This window comes from Hyperoodon ampullatus (assembly GCF_949752795.1).
Source record: "Hyperoodon ampullatus genome assembly, chromosome: 1".
Taxonomy (NCBI): domain Eukaryota; kingdom Metazoa; phylum Chordata; class Mammalia; order Artiodactyla; family Ziphiidae; genus Hyperoodon; species Hyperoodon ampullatus.
The window spans coordinates 116,618,897-116,636,794 of NC_136914.1; the positions used below are offsets into that span (position 1 = coordinate 116,618,897).

The window sequence follows — 17,898 nt, forward strand, 5'->3', positions numbered from 1 at the left end:
GTGGCTACACAGCATGAGGGGGAAGGAAGTGATGCAGGAGCGAGGAAATTTAGCACTAGTCTTAAATACCTCTCAAAGGATTCGAATATGTTCTTCCACAATTCAACACTACCTCTTACTTCCCAGTGATACATACAAGCAACCAGGTCCTGACCTATGTTTTGGTTTAACAGCAGAGGAGTGCTAACAAAAAGTCTGAATAAAAGGCATTGGTATTCAGACAAGAATTTTATTTTCATTTAAACCTTTACATCTTAAAAAAATCTCAGCTACTCAGGGATATGAGATACTGGGAACCACAAGCTCTGGGACTGGATTCTTTTTCAGTTGCATTTTTCTTTATTCCTGTGGCAACTGGACACTGCTCATCAAACTCTGCAGTGGGTCAAGAGCTTAATTTTACAACAAATGTGGGAAGGTTTATGAATTTAAGAACAGACCGTTATGTGCTGTACCATTCAGCTGCCTGCTGATTTGTTTAGAGAGGAGGAAGAGGGAGAAAGGGAGAACTGAGTTACAATCAATCACATATTTTTTTAAAGTCTTTAAGGATTTTAAGTGAAATGATCTGTATTACCAGAAAAAAAAAAAAAAAAAAAAAAACACCTAACACTCAGATTGCCTATTTTCAAATAGGGAATGTAGCACATCATTCTAATTACAGTTTGAGTCTATGTGTATCCTTAAATCTGAAATGGGTCTCTTGTAGGCAGTATATAGTTGGGTCTTGTGTTTTTACCCACCTAACCACTCCATACCTTTCGAATGGCAAATTCAATCCATTTACATTTAGAGTAATTATTGATATGTAAGGGCACACTAATGCCATCTTATTAATGGCTCTCTGGTTGCTTTGTATTTCCATTGTTTCTTTCTCCTTCTATGTCTACTTCCGTAAATTGATTATTTTCCATGTTGGTGTGCTGTTTTCCCTTTCTTTGTCTTTGTGAATCCATTCTATATAGACTTTTGTCTTGTGGTAACCTTGTAAATTACATTAAAAATCGTATAGATAAAATAATCCATTTTAGGCTTATCAGCTATCACAACTCATCTGTGAAAGCCTATGAAGGCTCCATCTTTACTCCTCCATCTTATATTACTCATATTACTGATATTACAACTGATATTACTGATGTTACAACTTATCTCTTTTTATGTTGTATATTCATTAATGATTTATAGTAGCTATAGTTCTTTTTACTACTCTTTGCCTTTAACTTTTATACTATACTTGAGTGGCTAACACACCTCCCTAACATGGAGTTACAACTCTCTGGGTCAAACTGCCTGTTTCTCCATCACCAGTGTCTTGTATACTTTTGTATGTTGTCCTGTTGCTCATCAGCACCTTTTCATTCCAGCTTGAAGAACTCCTTTCAGCATTTCTTGCAAGGCAGGTCTACTGGCGGTGAACTCCCTCAGCTTTTGTCTGGGAAAGGCTTTATTTCTCCTTCTCATCTGAAAGGTAACTTTGTTGCATACACTATTCTTGGCTGGCAATTTTAATCTTTCAACACTTTGAATATGTCATTCTACCCTCTCCTGGCCTGTAGAGTTTCTGCTGAGAAATCAGCTGACAGCCTAATGGGGCTCCTCTGTACCTTACTTTTTTTGTTCCCCTGATGTGCTTTAAGATAATTTCTTTATCACTGATTTTTTAAAATTAATTTATTTATGTATTTATTTATTTAGGGCTGCTTTGGGTCCTCGTTCCTGCACACGGGCTTTCTTTAGGTGCGTCAAGCGGGGGCTGCTCTTCGTTGCAGTGTGTGGGCCTCTCCTGTTGTGGAGCATGGGCTCTAGGCACGCAGGCCCAGTAGTTGTGGCTCACGGGCCCCAGAGCGCAGGCTCAGTAGTTGTGGTGCCCGGGCTTAGTTGCTCCACAGCATGTGGGATCTTCCCAGACCAGGGCTCAAACCCATGTCCCCTGCATTGGCAGGCGGGTTCCCAACCACTGTGCCACCAGGGAAGCCCTATGACTGATTTTTGACAGTTTCATTACAATGTGTCTTGGAGGAAGTCTTTTTACATTGAGATAATAGGGTGTTCTTTAGCTTCATGGAGTTGTATGTCTAAGTCTGTTCCCAGGCCTGGGAAGTTCTCAACTATTATTTCTTTAAACAAAGTCCCTGCCCCCTTCTCCCTCTCCTCTCCTTCTGGAGCCCAATTATTCAGATATTTGTTTTTCTGATAGAATCTGATAGCTCTTATAGGCTTTCATCACTCTTTTAAATCTTAGTTTCACGTCCTCTTCTAATTGTATTATTTCTATATTCCTATCCTGCAAGTCATTTACTCTTTCTTCTACATGGTCTGCTCTGCTACACATGTTCTGTGTTACCTTCTTCATCTCATTCATTGAATACTTTAGTTCCAGTATTTCTGTTTGGCTCTTTTTATAATTTCATTCTCTAATTGTTAGAGTACTCCTTCCATTCATTAATTTTATTTCTGATTTCACTAAATTGCCCTTCTGAGTTCTCCTGTGGCTCGCTGAATTTCTTAATACTATTTTGAATACTTTATCAGTTAGATCACAATATTCCATGCCATTGAGCTCAGCTGCTGGAGAATTACCATCCTCTTTTTGTGATGCCATATTCCCTTGACTTTCCCACATTGGTTGTAGTCATGTGTTTCTGCTTTTTGCATTTGAAGTAGCAGAAAGCACCTTAACTGAGCTTTCATGTCTTTTCTGGTTCTTATAACTCACCAGGGCTGGCTATCAGAAACCTCTCTTTTGTTTTCCAGAAGGCGGCGCTATAGCTCAAGCTTGTGGTTTCTCCCTTGCACATCCACATGGTCTGTCTACTGGAGCTCACTCTCCTTGACCAGAAGTGTGCACAGGGAGCTGGCAGCAGAGTGGGAGGGAGGTGTGGGTTTAGCACTTGGTGAGTTAGGGGTGCCCAAAGTCCTGGTAGGGAGATCCCGAGAGTGGCACTCCCAAAGGCATGTGGGTAGACTTTCTGTAGAGTGCAGTCCCTTTAAGGCCTTTTGAAATTCTTATCTACTTCTATTTCAAAGTCTTCCCAGCCCCTAGCTGCAAGCTCCCACCTTAGTACTCCAGGTGCCAGTGGAGAGAAATGGGTTTCTCCAGCCAAGTCCCACCCAGCCAAGGCAGTAGGGCACTCTCATGCTCCTCCTCTTTCTCCAAGGAAGAGATGTCTCTGCCACATAAATCAGCCTGATAACCACCTTCTTGGGGGTGGGGTGGTGCTGGGAAAAGTTTCTCCTACTGCTTCCGCTGTGATCAAACCCCTGTTTCTTTTTTCGTTTGTTTGTTTTCTTTGTTCTTTTTTTCTCCAATGGTGTGGTGGCATCTCCCTTTGGGAGGGCTGGACTTCTGCAAGTTGTCTGTCACGGGTGCGTACCTGCCTGATTCACACTCACCAGATTCTGGTCCCACAGCCAGGAAAGGGGCCCAGGCAGCCTTACTGGCTTCATTAGTTCTGCAGCTTATCGGGAGGTTTCTCTATCTCCTACCAGATGCACTGGTGAGCAAGATTCCTCTTGGGTCCCTGAGAGCTAGGTGCAAATTGCAGAAACCCCACAAAGGGACTCTTACTCATGTACGGATATCTAATTCACTGATTTATAAAAGGGGGATGAAAAGGAGGAACATCTTATGCTGTCATGTTACAGACATCACTCCTGTACTAGGTATTTTAGAAACTGGGGGCCTTGCAGTAAACAAAGCCCCGGCCTCTTATTGAGTGCATATTTCAGTTTAGGTGACCCAAAAGCTAAACGAATAAATAACGTCAGCTGTAGAAGTGTAAGTGAAAAAATAAAGCAGGCTAAAGAAAATGATCAGAGCATTATAAATAGAATGCCTAAGGAAGACCTCTCAGAGGAGTTTATACTTAAGCAAAGACTTAAATGAAGTGAGCGTTCTTTTGTGTTTTGTGTTTTTTTCTGATTTAAAAGTCCTTCTCCACCTCATGGTCATGAAGTTATTCCACTTGTCTTCAAAAAGTATTTTTGTTTTGGGCAATTGGGTCTTAAATTAACCTGCAAATGTTTGTGTATAGCATAAGGTAGAGACCTAACTTTTTTCTAGTTTGCTAGTCAATTACATGAATACCATTGATGGAACAGTTTTCCTTTCCCCACTTATCTATAACAAGACCTTTGGCATATGTCAAATTTGTATATATGCATGTATATATTTGGGAACTCTGTCTCAATTTGTCTATCCCAATACCATTGTAACACTTCCTTCATTACCATAGTTTTATCGTAAGTCTTGATATCTAGCAGAGCAAGTTTATCTTCTTTTGTAAAAGACTTCTAGATATTCTTGAACTTTTGAAATTCCACATATATTTTAGAATAGCTTAGCAAGCTGCTTAAAAACCTCTGTTGGCAGAATGACTGGAATAATATTGATTCTAAGATTAATTGGGGGAGAACTGATATATTTGTTGTACCATCCATGATCATGATCTATCTCTATTTATTTAGATAGTCTTTAAAGACTTTAAATCCAATTTTAACATTTAGTCTACAGAGGTCTCGCACCTCTTTGGTTAGATTTCTCATCTACCTTAGGGATTTCTTTTTTTCTTTCTTTTGTTTTTTTTTTTGCACTTCTAAATGATATTTTAAAGGTACTGATCTAGCAATATTGCTGTACTTATTGTCAGCAAATAATACTGTAGATCCTCCTGAGTTTTCAATGCAATAAAATTACCTGCTATTGACAACAGTATGTTTTCTTCCTTTCCAAAACTCATAATTTTTCTCTTGTCTCACTGCATTGGCTATATTGAATACATCAGGTAATAGTAGTTTATATGTTTTATTCCTGAATCCTAAAGGAAAAGCTTTGGGGTTTTACCTTATAGATTATTGGTTGCTATTTGCCTTTTGTCAGGTTAAGAAGGTTCTCTCAGATTATTGTTTGCTAAGAGTTCATATGCTTATAAGTAAAACATTTTATGAAATATTTATTACTAAATATACTGGTATGATCATATGAATTTTCTCCTTCACTCTAGTGTGAATAAATATATTTTCTAACGTTAACCCATCTTTTTATTACTGGAATAAATTTAGCTGGGCCATAATATACTGCTAAGTTTGCTAATATTTTGCTTAGCATTTTTTTGTATCTATGCCCATAAGTGAAACTGGATTACAATTTCCCTTCCTCACACTACCCTCATCTGGGCTTTATTTTATTTATTTTATTCATAGATAATAAGCTGTAAAGTGCTGCTTCTTTTTCATTTGAGATTACTCATTCTTAAATATTTGCTGGAAATCAATAGAATAGTGGTTTGGGATGTGTGTGTGTATTTTAAACTATTAATTCAATTCCTTTAATAGCTGTAGTTCTATTAACATTTTCTTTCTTCATGGGTCAGTTTTGATAATACTATATACAATTGTCAATATCATTTAACTTAGAAACTAATTTGTTAATTAATAAATTTGTTATAGTTTGCGGTCCCTCTTGAAAATATCCCTATAATTGCTAAAAGAAATATTTCCTTCTTCTTTTATCAATCTTTTCAGAGATTTTTCTTCCTGCTTATTAGGTTTCTAAAACATGCTTTCTCCAAGTATTGATTTAAATATGCAACTCTTATGTTTTGATATGAAGTCTTTGCCTTTGCTATTCTTGTATTTTAAATTTTCACAATGATATGTTTGATCTATAAGCTATTTAGAACTATGTTTTAAAAGTTTTAAATGTCATGATTTTACATGATTTTTTTTATTGTTACTGTTATTTCCTGTGATTCAATAAATATGATATTTACAATATCAATGTCCTCATGTTGTAAAGGATGTTGAGTTTTATAAATGTTCTATGTGTTCAGTGTTCTATATATGTCAAGCTTTTAATTTATAGGGGGTTAAATTTTTATTATTCTTCATTAATATTTATCTGTTACACATATTAGTTTCTGGGAGTTGTGTAAGGAATTATCACTATGATTTTACATTTGTCTATTTATTTTGGAAAATCTATTAATATTTTGCTTTCTTGATTTTTTGAAGCCATTTTACTTGGTGCATACATGAGTAGTATTAGCATAATGCTTATTTTGTGGATCCTTATACAGCGTCCTTCTTTCCTTAATTTTGCCTTATTTTGTCTTATATAAGGCAACTGACAAAAAGGAAATTGCAGTTTCCTTTTGAATAATATTACTTGGAACATCATGTTCTCATTTTTTTTCAACTTTTCACGTTCTGAATTTCTCGATGTGTCTCCTGTAGCTGGGTTTTATTTTTGTGAGGTGTATACAACATGAGTTATCCTTCTGAATCTAATCTGACAATCACTATATCTCACCTGGAGAATTTCACTGATTTCCATTTAGTGAGATTAATGACATATTTGGATGTATACCTGTCATATTTTTATTTTTAAAAATAACTATTTTTGGATACACACAAGAGAATATACTTTAAAGCATTATAATGAAATGAACTCCATTAACCCACCACCATGTTAAAAATTAGAACATTACCAACACCCTTGTATTTATCTTTGTGCTCCCCCCCTTTCAACACCCTTGCCTGTACTCCAACAAAGGTAGTTACTATCTAGAATTATGATGCCACGGCTTTACAAAAAGTCTTATCAAATAAGCATATATCCCTAAAAATATGTACATATGTTTTATGCATATATGGTTTGAGCCTCAAAACTAGTCCTATACTTTATATATATATAACCTTGTAGGATATGCTGTTATACATATTTTTTTAATGGAAGCCCTGAGTAAAAAGGTTTGGTGGCCTAAAGGACCTGCTAGAATTTGCACTCGCATAGCAAGCTCATGGTTTCTACTTTAATTCTATGTTTATCTGGGGTGACTGATAGAAATTATGGAGTGGCTACTTTGTTTTTATCTCCATGATATTACTTAGCACATTTCCAGGCCTGCTATTTACAACATGCAGGCCTCGGAAGAGTGGCTTGAATACTTAAACTAAACTAAATAGAGAAAAAGTAACAATATGTAACAGTTGTCATTTATTAAGCACTTATACTCATTTAATCCCTAAAACTTCCCGTATTAATACCTGTTAGCAGATGAGAAAGCTGCTAAAGTTTAAGAAGTTAAACAAGGTCACAGAGATTGTAGCATAGCAAGCAAAATAACTCCAAGAGCATCCAGTGCCTCAGGTTTTTCATCTTAAAGTGGAAATGATAACACTGACTGCATAACTACTCCTAAAATAGATTTTCTTTGTAAAAATAAACAAAATTATACACCTTCTGGTGGAAAGTGGGAAACCATATCCAATCAGTTAGGATGTGGGCACACGTGTTCACACGCACATACACAAAACAAAAATAACAAACTCATAACACACTATCAAATATTTTGTGAGCTTGTTTCCCCTCTGGGCACTGTGATGGACTCTCACCCCACCATGGCCTTGATGCAGCCCCTAGTGTAATACAGCAAGCTTAAATTTTGAATCTGAATTTTATAGCTTATGTGTAAGCAAGGCATCTAGGATTCCATCAAGAGTTTTGTGGGTGCAGTAACACTAAAGTAAGGCACAGACTATTTAATATTGCTTAGACATTCAACTTACTTCTTCGGCAGCTTCATTTTTTTCACCTTTTCTTCGGTGTGTTCATCTGATATACCCACATGACATCCTAATGCCAACAAAGTCCTGGAAAAGAAAATCAGACATAAGCTGCAACAATTCCTTCCCTATGTACAGAACAACCCAACATAATAGCAGCTAGGCATGAGGTATAACAGTCCACCTCAAATGCAGAGAGAAGTATTTTTTTTTAAAGCAAAAGGAAAGCTTACTTAGTTGTAAATTATTTACTGTTGAGTAATGAGTAGGACATTTGAAAATTAAATGTTTCAATTCAAACACAAAAAGGAACATACTGAAAAGTAAGTCTCTCTACAATCCCTTCCTTCTATTCCTGTTTCTTTGCCTAAAGGCACTGATTGCTACTAATTCCTGAATGTCCTGCTACAATCTATGCATATTCTAAAGCAGCTGTGGTGTGTGTGTATGTGTGTGTGTGTATGTGTCATTGTTGTTTCTGCTTTCCTTTTACACATTGGTTATGTGTAAGAGTTCTCCACAATTTGCTATCTTGACTTTACAATATAACTTTGATATATGACTTTGACTTACTCTCCTTCATATAAAGCTGGTTTATTTTTTAATAGTTCTGAAGTGTTCCATTCACTGAGTGTGTCATAATGTCTTAGCCAATTCTCTGTTCACAATCTTTTGTTATTACAAACAATGATGCAATGAATAACCTTATACATTTAATACATGTACTATATCCTTCATCTGTAGGATAAATTCCTACATGCAATTACTGGGTCACAGGGGTGGTACATTTCAGAGTTTGACAAATATTGCCAAATGTCTATAGAGCTGGCAATCATTTATATTTCCACCAGCAAGCTATGACACTGCCTATTTCCCATACCTGGTCCAACACAGAGTTATCAATTAATATGCTAATGAGATGTCTCATTTACAGTTTTAATTGGCATTTTTCTTAATATAAGTGCACTTGAGCACCTTTTTCGTATGCTTTGGTGATATCTGTACTTCCTTTTTTCTGTGAAAACATTCCTTATTCACTTTTCTGGTAGATTTGGGCTTTGTTGTTGCAGTTCAGAAGCTCTTCAAATATATGAGATATGAGTTACAAATATTTTCTCCAGTTTGTTATTTGTCTTTTTACTTTCTTTATGCTGTTCTATGTAGAGCTTTAAATTTGTTTTTACATAACTGAATCTTTCTATCTTTTAAAAATGGCTTCTGAGTTTTATGTGATACTTAGAAAGAGATTTCCCAATTGTTAAATCACTTGAAGGAAACGTCCTTGCTTTTTTGACGGGGAAGGGGTGGGGCAGGGGAGGCTATATATCTTAAGGTAGAAAGTTAACTTTATTTCCCAGATGGATACCCAGTTCTCCACAAAATATTTACTGAATAATCCATTTTTATCACTTACTTGAAATGCTACTTTTATGATATACTGAAGTCCCCATATGTTTTTAAGTCCTTTTCTGGACTTTCTACTCTAGAAAAATCTCCCTTTCACATGACACATCAGGGTTCCAACTGGCCAGAAACAGTTTATCCAGTGTTTAGATACACTGTATTTTTTTACTCCCTTTAATGAATAAGCTTTTGTTGATTTTCCCAAGAAAGATCCTCACCATTCACATTTAGAACTCAACCTTAAAAGTCCCCAGACTCAGGGAGAACAACATCCTTTACTATTCATGACAGTGAGTGGTTCCACCTATCTGAATAGAATAAGATGCAACAGCATAAACTCTGTGGATGACAGAATTTCTAAGGTGTGGTTAGTTGCAAAAGGAAGGTAGCAAGTATCTAAAATCCATCTATACTTACCCTCCATCACATTTAAAAAACGACAATATGGAGATATAGATATAGATACACACACACACACACACACACAAGCCCACACACTTACACACACCGTTATCAAGTTAAATTTTAGGTTATATATGGCAAAATTGAGATGAGCCCGTGAAATTACCTTTGGAGTGTTAAACTGCAAAAATATGGATAGAGCAAGAGCTAACTGAAGCTATGAAATTATCTAAAGAATGTGCCACTTCAAATGAGATTGACTGGCAACAGAAGAACCAAAAATTGACTCACAGAACAAACACAGGCTATGCTTATTCAAACACTGTCCAAGGAACAGGAAGTTTCCTGCCATCATCCTCCATTCATTTATCTATTCAATAAGTATCTTTTGAAAGCCAGGTCCTGTGCTAAGTTCTGGGGATAAGCTTATAGGCCAGTGAGAACTAAGACAAAAATTAACTATAACACAGTGTCTTGCATGCAGTGACATATGTACAGGGCTATGGAAGGGTCAAGTAGGATCCCAAACCCAGCTCTAAGGGAACTCAAGGGTGACAATAACATTGGGACTTATCTTAAATCCAGGTAGTTAAACTTCTGAGTGCACGCCTACCAAGAAATCTGATTATAACATATGGAGAACCCTGCCTAATACATTAAGTGACGATAATGGCTAGCACTGTATGACCAACGCTACAACCCAGTTTTAGAATATTTCCATCACCCCATCAGATTCTCCATGCCTGTCTGCAGTCATTGATCATACCCACCCTCATGCAATCATAAATGTGCTTTCTGTCTCTAAAGAATTGCCTTTTCTGGGCTTCCCTGGTGTCACAGTGGTTGAGAGTCCGCCTGCCGATGCAGGGGACATGGGTTCGTGCCCTGGTCCGGGAAGATCCCACATGCCATGGAGCGGCTGGGCCCGTGAGCCATGGCCGCTGAGCCTGCACGTCCGGAGCCTGTGTTCCGCAACGGGAGAGGCCATGACAGTGAGAGGCCCGCGTACCGCAAAAAAAAAAAAAAAAAAGAATTGCCTTTTCTGGACATTTCATCTAAATAGAATCATACAGTATTAAATCTTTCATGTCAGGCTTCTTTGACTTACCACGTTCTTTAGGTTGATCCATGCTGTAATGCACATTAGTAGTTTATTTCCTTTTATTGCTAAATAGTATTGCATTGTATGGCTCCATTACATTTTGTTTATCCATTCATCAGCTGATGGATGTTTGCAGTTTTTCCAGTTTGGGGATGTTATGTATAACGCTTCTATGAACATGTCTTTGTGTCAACATAGGCTTTCATTTCTCTTGGGTACGTATGTAGGAGTAGAATTGCTAGGCTGTATCATAAATTTATGTTTAACGTTTTAAGAAACCACCAAGTGGCAGGGCCATTTTACATTCCCATCAGTAATACATGTAGATTTCAGTTTTTTCTATATCTGCACCAACACTGAGTATATCTGTCATTTTGATTATGGCTATTCCAGCATGTGTGCGGTAGTATCTCATTGTGATTCAGTTTGCATTTTCCTAATGACTAATGATGTTGAGCATCTTTTCATGTGCTTATTAGCCATTCACATATCTTCTTTATTAAAATATATACTCAAGCGTTTTGTCTGTTTTTTACTTGGGTCGTATGTATTCTTATTACAGAGTTGTAAGAGTTACCTATATATTCTGTATACAAGTTCTTTACCAGGACTTGTACGATTTACTACAAACCCTATAAATGTAAACTTACATGATTTATAAATATTTTTTCCCTATCTGTGGCCTGAGTCTCCATCTCCTATGTGGTTTCTTTTGTATTACAAAAGGTTTTACTTTCAATGAAATCCAGTGTATTGATTTTGTTTTCTTTTATAGATCGCATTTTTGGTATCATACCTAAGAACTCTATGTCTAACCCAAAGAGACTTTTAAATGAGAACAACAGATCATTTAAAATATCTATTCAATGCTATCAACCACACCAAGTTCTCTGAATAAGAACTCTTTTGTCTTTATATTATCTTTATTAAAACCATTTTATTTGACTTAACACCATTCAACTCACCCATTTAAAATGGTTTTAAAGTCTGCAGAGGGTGGGGAGAGAGCAGTGTGAGCTGTGGAGCTTGCGCAGAGGTTAGCAGAGAGGAACAGAGTATGGGAAGTGGAAAAGGATGAGCTGGAGGTGGGCTCTCCATCTGATCCCTGTGCTTCCCACAGTAACCTGCATATGCATTCAGCACATATTGCTACAAGATTAAGTGGCAATAATTGGTTCGTGATGCAATTTAGCACTTCAAGTATATGACCACCGACAAGAAGAGGAAACATACTGGCACAAAGCCACAGAGAAAACAGGACGCACCCTGTCCATGATAACCACTTGGTATACAAAAGCCTGGCTAGAGACTGAGCTTTATTGCTTATTCGTTGGTTCATTCATTCGAGAAATATTTACTGAGCTCTGTGTAAAGTTCAAAAGATGGTGAATAAAATCAAAATCAGATGCCTGCCCTCAAGAAACTTAGGTCTGGTGGAGTAGAGAGGCTATCCTGTCATTATACATAACTGGACAGTTTCTAGGCTGAGAGATATAAACAGGCTGAGTGCCTATGAAAGGGGGCTTTATTGAGTCAAGGAGCTCAGCAAATGTTTCCCGAAGAAGTGACCTGAGATGTAAAGGATGAGAACAGGGCATGGAGGGGAGCATTCCAGGAAATGGACATAAAGAAGGGGGAAGGAACATGCAAACAGGTGTGCAAAACAAAGACTAGTGTGACGGCAAGCAAGGAAAAAGCAGAGTACCTCCTACATGATGATGGTGGTGAGAAGGGGAGCAAGACCTTGCAGGACCACTGGGCAAATTAAGGTACTGCCTTTATCTTAAGAGCAATGGGAAGCCATTAAAGGAATTCAAATAGGGAGAAATGACACTAAATATTTGAAAAAGATCAGAGTACAGAATGGGTAAGAGAAGAGCTAGCTTAATATTTCAACTGGATCTGTTGGGACAGTTTTATAGTTTCAGGTGGGGAATAATGGTAGCTTAGGCTAAAGACATGGAAGCAACCTAAATGTCCCTCAACAGATGAATGGATAAAGAGGATGTGGTACATATACACAGTGTAATATTACTCAGCCATAAAAAAGAATGAAATAATGCCATTTACAGCAACATGGATAGACCTAGAGATTATCATACTAAGTGAAGTAAGTCAGAAAGAGAAAGACAAATATCATAGCATTTGACTTATACATGGAATCTAAAAAAAAAAAAGAAAGAAAGACACAAATGAACTTATTTACAGAACAGAAACAGACCCACAGACATACAAAACAAACTTATGGTTATCAAAGGGGAAAGGGGGGAAGGGGTAAATTAGGAGGTTGGGATTTGTACATATTACTGTATATAACATAGATAACCAGCAAGGACCTACCGTAGAGCACAGGGAACTAGAGTCAGTATCTTGTAATAAACTATAATGGGAAAGAATCTGAAAAAGAATATACATACATATACATACATATATATATATATATATATATATATATATATATATATACATGTATAACTGAATCACTGTGCTGTGCACCTGAAACTAACACAACATTGTAAATCAACTATACTTCAACTTAAAAAAATGGTAGCTTAGGCTAGGGTGGTACAGTGCTGTTCTGGAAGAGGGTGTCAGAATTTCTGCAGTGCTGTACAGCACACAGATGATCATTCAAATCGGAAGTAAGCTGTCTTTTTCGACAATTTACGTGATAAAAAAAATCACAGAAAGAGCAACAAAAATTCATATTCACACAAAATCACCCAACATCCAAAATAAGGAATATTCTGTAATAATCATTTGTTTATTTGTCACTTGGCACTCCTCAGAATGTAAATGAGTAAAGTTGCTAATCCCACCCACAGTGCTTTATTTTTTTTTTAAAAAACTGAACTTTACAGAGTGCTTCTTCTGTTAGACATTACGGTGCTAAAGGCTTTATCAGTATTGTATCATTTAGTCCCCACTACAATTCCATAAAGTAGATACACTATGATCCCCATTTTAAACTGATGCTAAAAAGTCTAAGGTTCAGAGAACCTAAGATTCCCTTTGTAGGAGCAAGTCCTTAAATCTAGACCATCCAACCATCTAGACTCTATGTTCTTACCCACTCTGCTCTACTGCCTATCAACTAACCAAGTGAATAAAGGAAATACATAAAGTACTGTACTTTCTTTAACTACTGGAATTGGGCATAGTGTGAATTTTGGAGAAATAGGAGCTCTTTTTCCCCTAATTTAAAGTTTAAAGAAACAAGTGAAATTAGTTCATCATAAAACCATATAAATATTAACAAATATGAAAAGGGTTATTAGCATTCGCCATAGGCAACGGCACCATGGTACGTGCAGTCTGACGATTAATCAAACCAGCCACCAGTAGCTGTTAGGAATGAGATTAGGTTATGTGTAGCAGTCAAAGGCTCAACATACCAAGGAGACTGGTATGGAGATCTCTACATTCCAGTCTTCCCAGGATTTGCCTAGCTAGCTTAGCTGTCAATTGCTAAAATTATAGGGAATGTACTGCAAATTTAACTAAAATATCTTAGGCCATGAACTTTCAATAAAAACATTTTGTTGTAAAAGATGGGCAAATAATGGGCTGCCGTGAATTAGCAAGCTAAATGTACAAGCTTCACATCAAGACCACAAAGGAAGATAGGAGACCCTGAAGAGGAGGTCACAGTGATGTGTTCTGCATTCCTTATTACAGGAAAGCTTTGTCATTTTTTACCTGTAGTGGTTTCTCAATTCACTCGATTTGTATATACTCCTTTTCCTTTTAAGTTACTAGTAGAACCTAAACTCATTCTAGGCCCAATTTGTTAACTTTCATAAGGAAAATCACTACCAGATCTTTGAAGATATATACCTGGACCCAAATCCTAGAATTTGAAACAGTGTCTAAGTTTTATGTTCTGGGTCTTTGGTAAAATAACTTCAATAGAACTAGCTCTTTGCACTTAACAAAACTGAAACAAAACAGAGAAAGGACAAAAGTATTGGTTTATTCCTAATATAAGCAGGTTTTGAGATAAGTGACCTGTTGGAACAAATCCAGTTCTTCGAGGCCATCAAGGATGGAAAAGTGCAAAACTATATACTTAATAAGGTACTTCCTAAGTACTTGCTGATTTGACAGTTGTCTAACCATTACTGAGTTAATGAAAGGACCCCATTTTCTGATCATGCATCACCAAGTCTTACAGTGAAAAACTGTTCTAAACTAGAAGCTAGAGAAGCTGGATCCCAGTCCCAGCACAGCTACTAACTAGCTGTCAGGGCATCTGACAGCTCTATGAGAATCCTCGGCTGTGACATCACTGGTAAATCTGAAATAATAACACTCACAGCCCAGTGTGCTGCTAGGAAGATTAACCCAATACCTGTAAGTGAGAGTGTATGTGAAAAGGCAAAGCTCTAAATAAATAAACATACCAATTAGTATAAAGTATCATATGGTATTACCACTAACACTAATAATAAATGCCATTATTCAAAGCGCAGTGCAATACCTTAAATTGGTATAAAAATTTCTAAACACTTGTTCAAACCTTCATTTACCTAGTCACACACTGGTAACAATTTATGACTGACATTCTGAGGAGCACTGCATCCGATGCCAAAATCCTTGTATTCCGAAATACCCATAAACATCTGTAGAATACTCTTTGGGAAATACTTACATAGAGCACAAAGACATAAAGTAATATGCTCAAAGTCTGTTCCAAACAAATATTGATTCAATCTAACCAATGCATTATGGAAATTTCTAACCGGAATTAAAATGAATTAAAGCATAATATCAACACTTGGTTTCTTTTGTGTAATACAGATAGGAAAATAGGAAATTTAAGACACTCACTTCAGGGTCTCAAGCGACATCTGTAAATTGTAATTGCGTTCCTGTTCAGGCAGCTTGGAGAACTCCACCAGACACGGGTGCTGTCTCTTATTGTCATCTCTAACCTGAAACAGAACAGGATATCGACATATAATAGTTTCTAAGGTCAGATACTAGCGATGGTAATCTAATTGCATGGAGGAAAGCGAAGGGGGAAGCAAGAAGGGAAACCCAGACCATCACCCCAGCTAAGCTGCCTCTGTCATCTCCCAGGCACGGCTAATATTCGAGGTCAGTGGTCAAGCCTGGCATTGTCTGGGCTTCCTGATGTCTTCCATTTGGCACCGTTCCTGGCCCCAGTGTCCATGCCTGCTCTACCCTGAATCCCCCATGCCCACTCTCCCAGCAACTTCCAGCATTTGCTTAAATCTTACTTTCTCAATGAGGCTCATCCTGCCTGCCTTCCTAATATGCCAATCTGCCCACCCACCCTACTTTTTTTTTTTCCCGTAACAGTTACCACCTGTGAACAGACTAGGTCTTTATTTATTGCATTACTGTCTATCTCCCTGCAACTAGAATGTATGACCAAAGGAACAGGAATTTGATCTCTTTTGCTTTTTGACAATGTGTTCCCAGCACCTAGAACATGCCAGGTACATGGCAGGCACAGAACAAATATTTTGTAAACTGAAATGAATTCTAGGTAAGAAGGTGCAGTAATCACTTGGTTTTGATGTGCAGGAAGTTTTACGTGTTTAGAGCCAAACAGATTAGAGACATCAATTAACATCAGGACTGATTGATACAGACTCTTGGAGGTGGTTCCAGCTGTTCATTTCACCCCACGTAAGCTACTTCTGCTCTCACAAATCTCTCCAGTGCTTTACCAAAGTCAGTTAACATCCCACAGCCATTTTTCATATTAATCCTTGAAAACATGGATTAGCAATCAGAATAAACTAAATTCAAGATTTTAGGGATGAATTAATGAGAAAGATGTTCTGTACCCTTGCATTAGTAATTAGGTTTTTATCTTCTTAGAGACCAAAATTACACAGGCATTACTGCCGTGGTGACACCACGATCACAGCCATATGCTGTCAGGGAACAAATTACTCCATGGTAATAATTACCAGGCTTTATAAATGCCTCATAAAAAGTAGGTAAACATGAGTAAGAATTTTTTTTTTTAAGTTTTCAGGAGTCGCCAAGTTAAAAACAAGATAGTTATTCCTTTCTTTCCAGTGATCATTGCAAATGAACAGGACTTACACAAAAGCACTGTTTATTTACTTATTCAAGTGTGTAACTTTGGAAATGAAATCTAGAATTACAAAATGTAACACTAAATTCTAAACATAAAGGTAAAAATGAACATGTCCAATTCCGGAGATAATTTAATCTGTGTTCGTGTAATTTCCACTTCCCCTCTATTCTCTACGCCAGAGAGTAACTCACCCCATCATCCTCTCTGGTGTCCAAGCTAAAACCAGAAATCTACCCAGATTTCCTTCCCTCTCTTATCCACATCCCATAGTGGAACTTCAAAACATCTGCAGTCATGTCTCTCCAGCCCCACTGCTGGCACACAGTTGGGAAACTCACAACCTTTCACCTGGGCCACCTGACTCTTCTCCCTGACCCCTTTTCCTGCCTCCAGGCTCACTGCTCTTCCACAGAAACAACAGAGCAAATATGTACCACCTCCTGGAAGCCCTCCCTGATTTCACCAGAAAAGCTGTAAATATTCCTCCCTCACAGTTAGCATCTCCACTACAGTACTTAGCTTATTGTTTGTGTATCTATCACTCAGCTAAACCAGAAGCTCTTAAAAAAGGCAAACTGACTAAAACAAGGTCTTTTCCATTTGGTGACCCCAGTACCAAGCACATCAGGCAAAAGGGACGCACGAATGCCTGAATGGACAGGCCTGATGTTATTCCATAAAACAGAGCTCTTACATGATGCTCCTGTGAAACACATCGCAAAGACATTTAAAGAAACTAAGTTATTTCCAAAAAGTAAAAACAAACAAAAAACCCCAACTTATTCAACAGTTCAAATTGCTCTAAAGTAAAACACAGTTGAACACTTCATTTAAAATGTCAAAGAATTTATGGAATTAGTCTCAATAACAGGGATGTACCTAAGTCTAGACTAACAGAGATCATAAAGTCAGGGATGGTGGCCACTAATCTGGAAGGAGTTTTAGGAAAGCCCTTGTAAAAGAAGCAGGACACAAGGTCAATTATTACATGGTAGAACAATGTGAAATCTCCTCATGTGTCAGTTTGAGACTCTCCCAAATTGTTGACCCTCTGATATGATACCTGGAGCTGTGCCTGCCCAGAATGAGCCCTAAGAAAACAACCGTTTCGTCCTATCAGCAAGTACTTGAGTATGTTCCCTGTCCCAGGAAAGGTGCCAGATGCCAGCAACAGACTAAGTGCTTAATCTCCACCCTGGAGGCCCAATAAACATAAAGCCCAAGGTTGCTTTAACCAGACAGGACCAGGTGAAGGGTAACTGGCAGCAACCAGGATGGCTCAGAGGCACCGTATTCTCTTTCAGCATCTACAGACTAGCAGCATTAGAAGATATGGTATTGAAAT

At 37.5% G+C, this 17,898-nt stretch overlaps 1 protein-coding gene across 2 annotated transcripts in view; it reads right to left on the reverse strand.

Moving 5' to 3' along the window:
• Window positions 1-17,898, reverse strand: part of RYR2 (ryanodine receptor 2) — a gene marked incomplete at both ends in the record, with an annotated part of 724,637 nt that overhangs the window by 298,245 nt on the left and 408,494 nt on the right. For both annotated transcript variants that reach the window (XM_079725493.1, XM_079725494.1), the window contains 2 exons: window positions 7,570-7,653; window positions 15,305-15,408. In XM_079725493.1, the coding sequence (XP_079581619.1) occupies window positions 7,570-7,653; window positions 15,305-15,408 (188 nt within the window). The remainder of the gene's footprint in view (window positions 1-7,569; window positions 7,654-15,304; window positions 15,409-17,898) is intronic.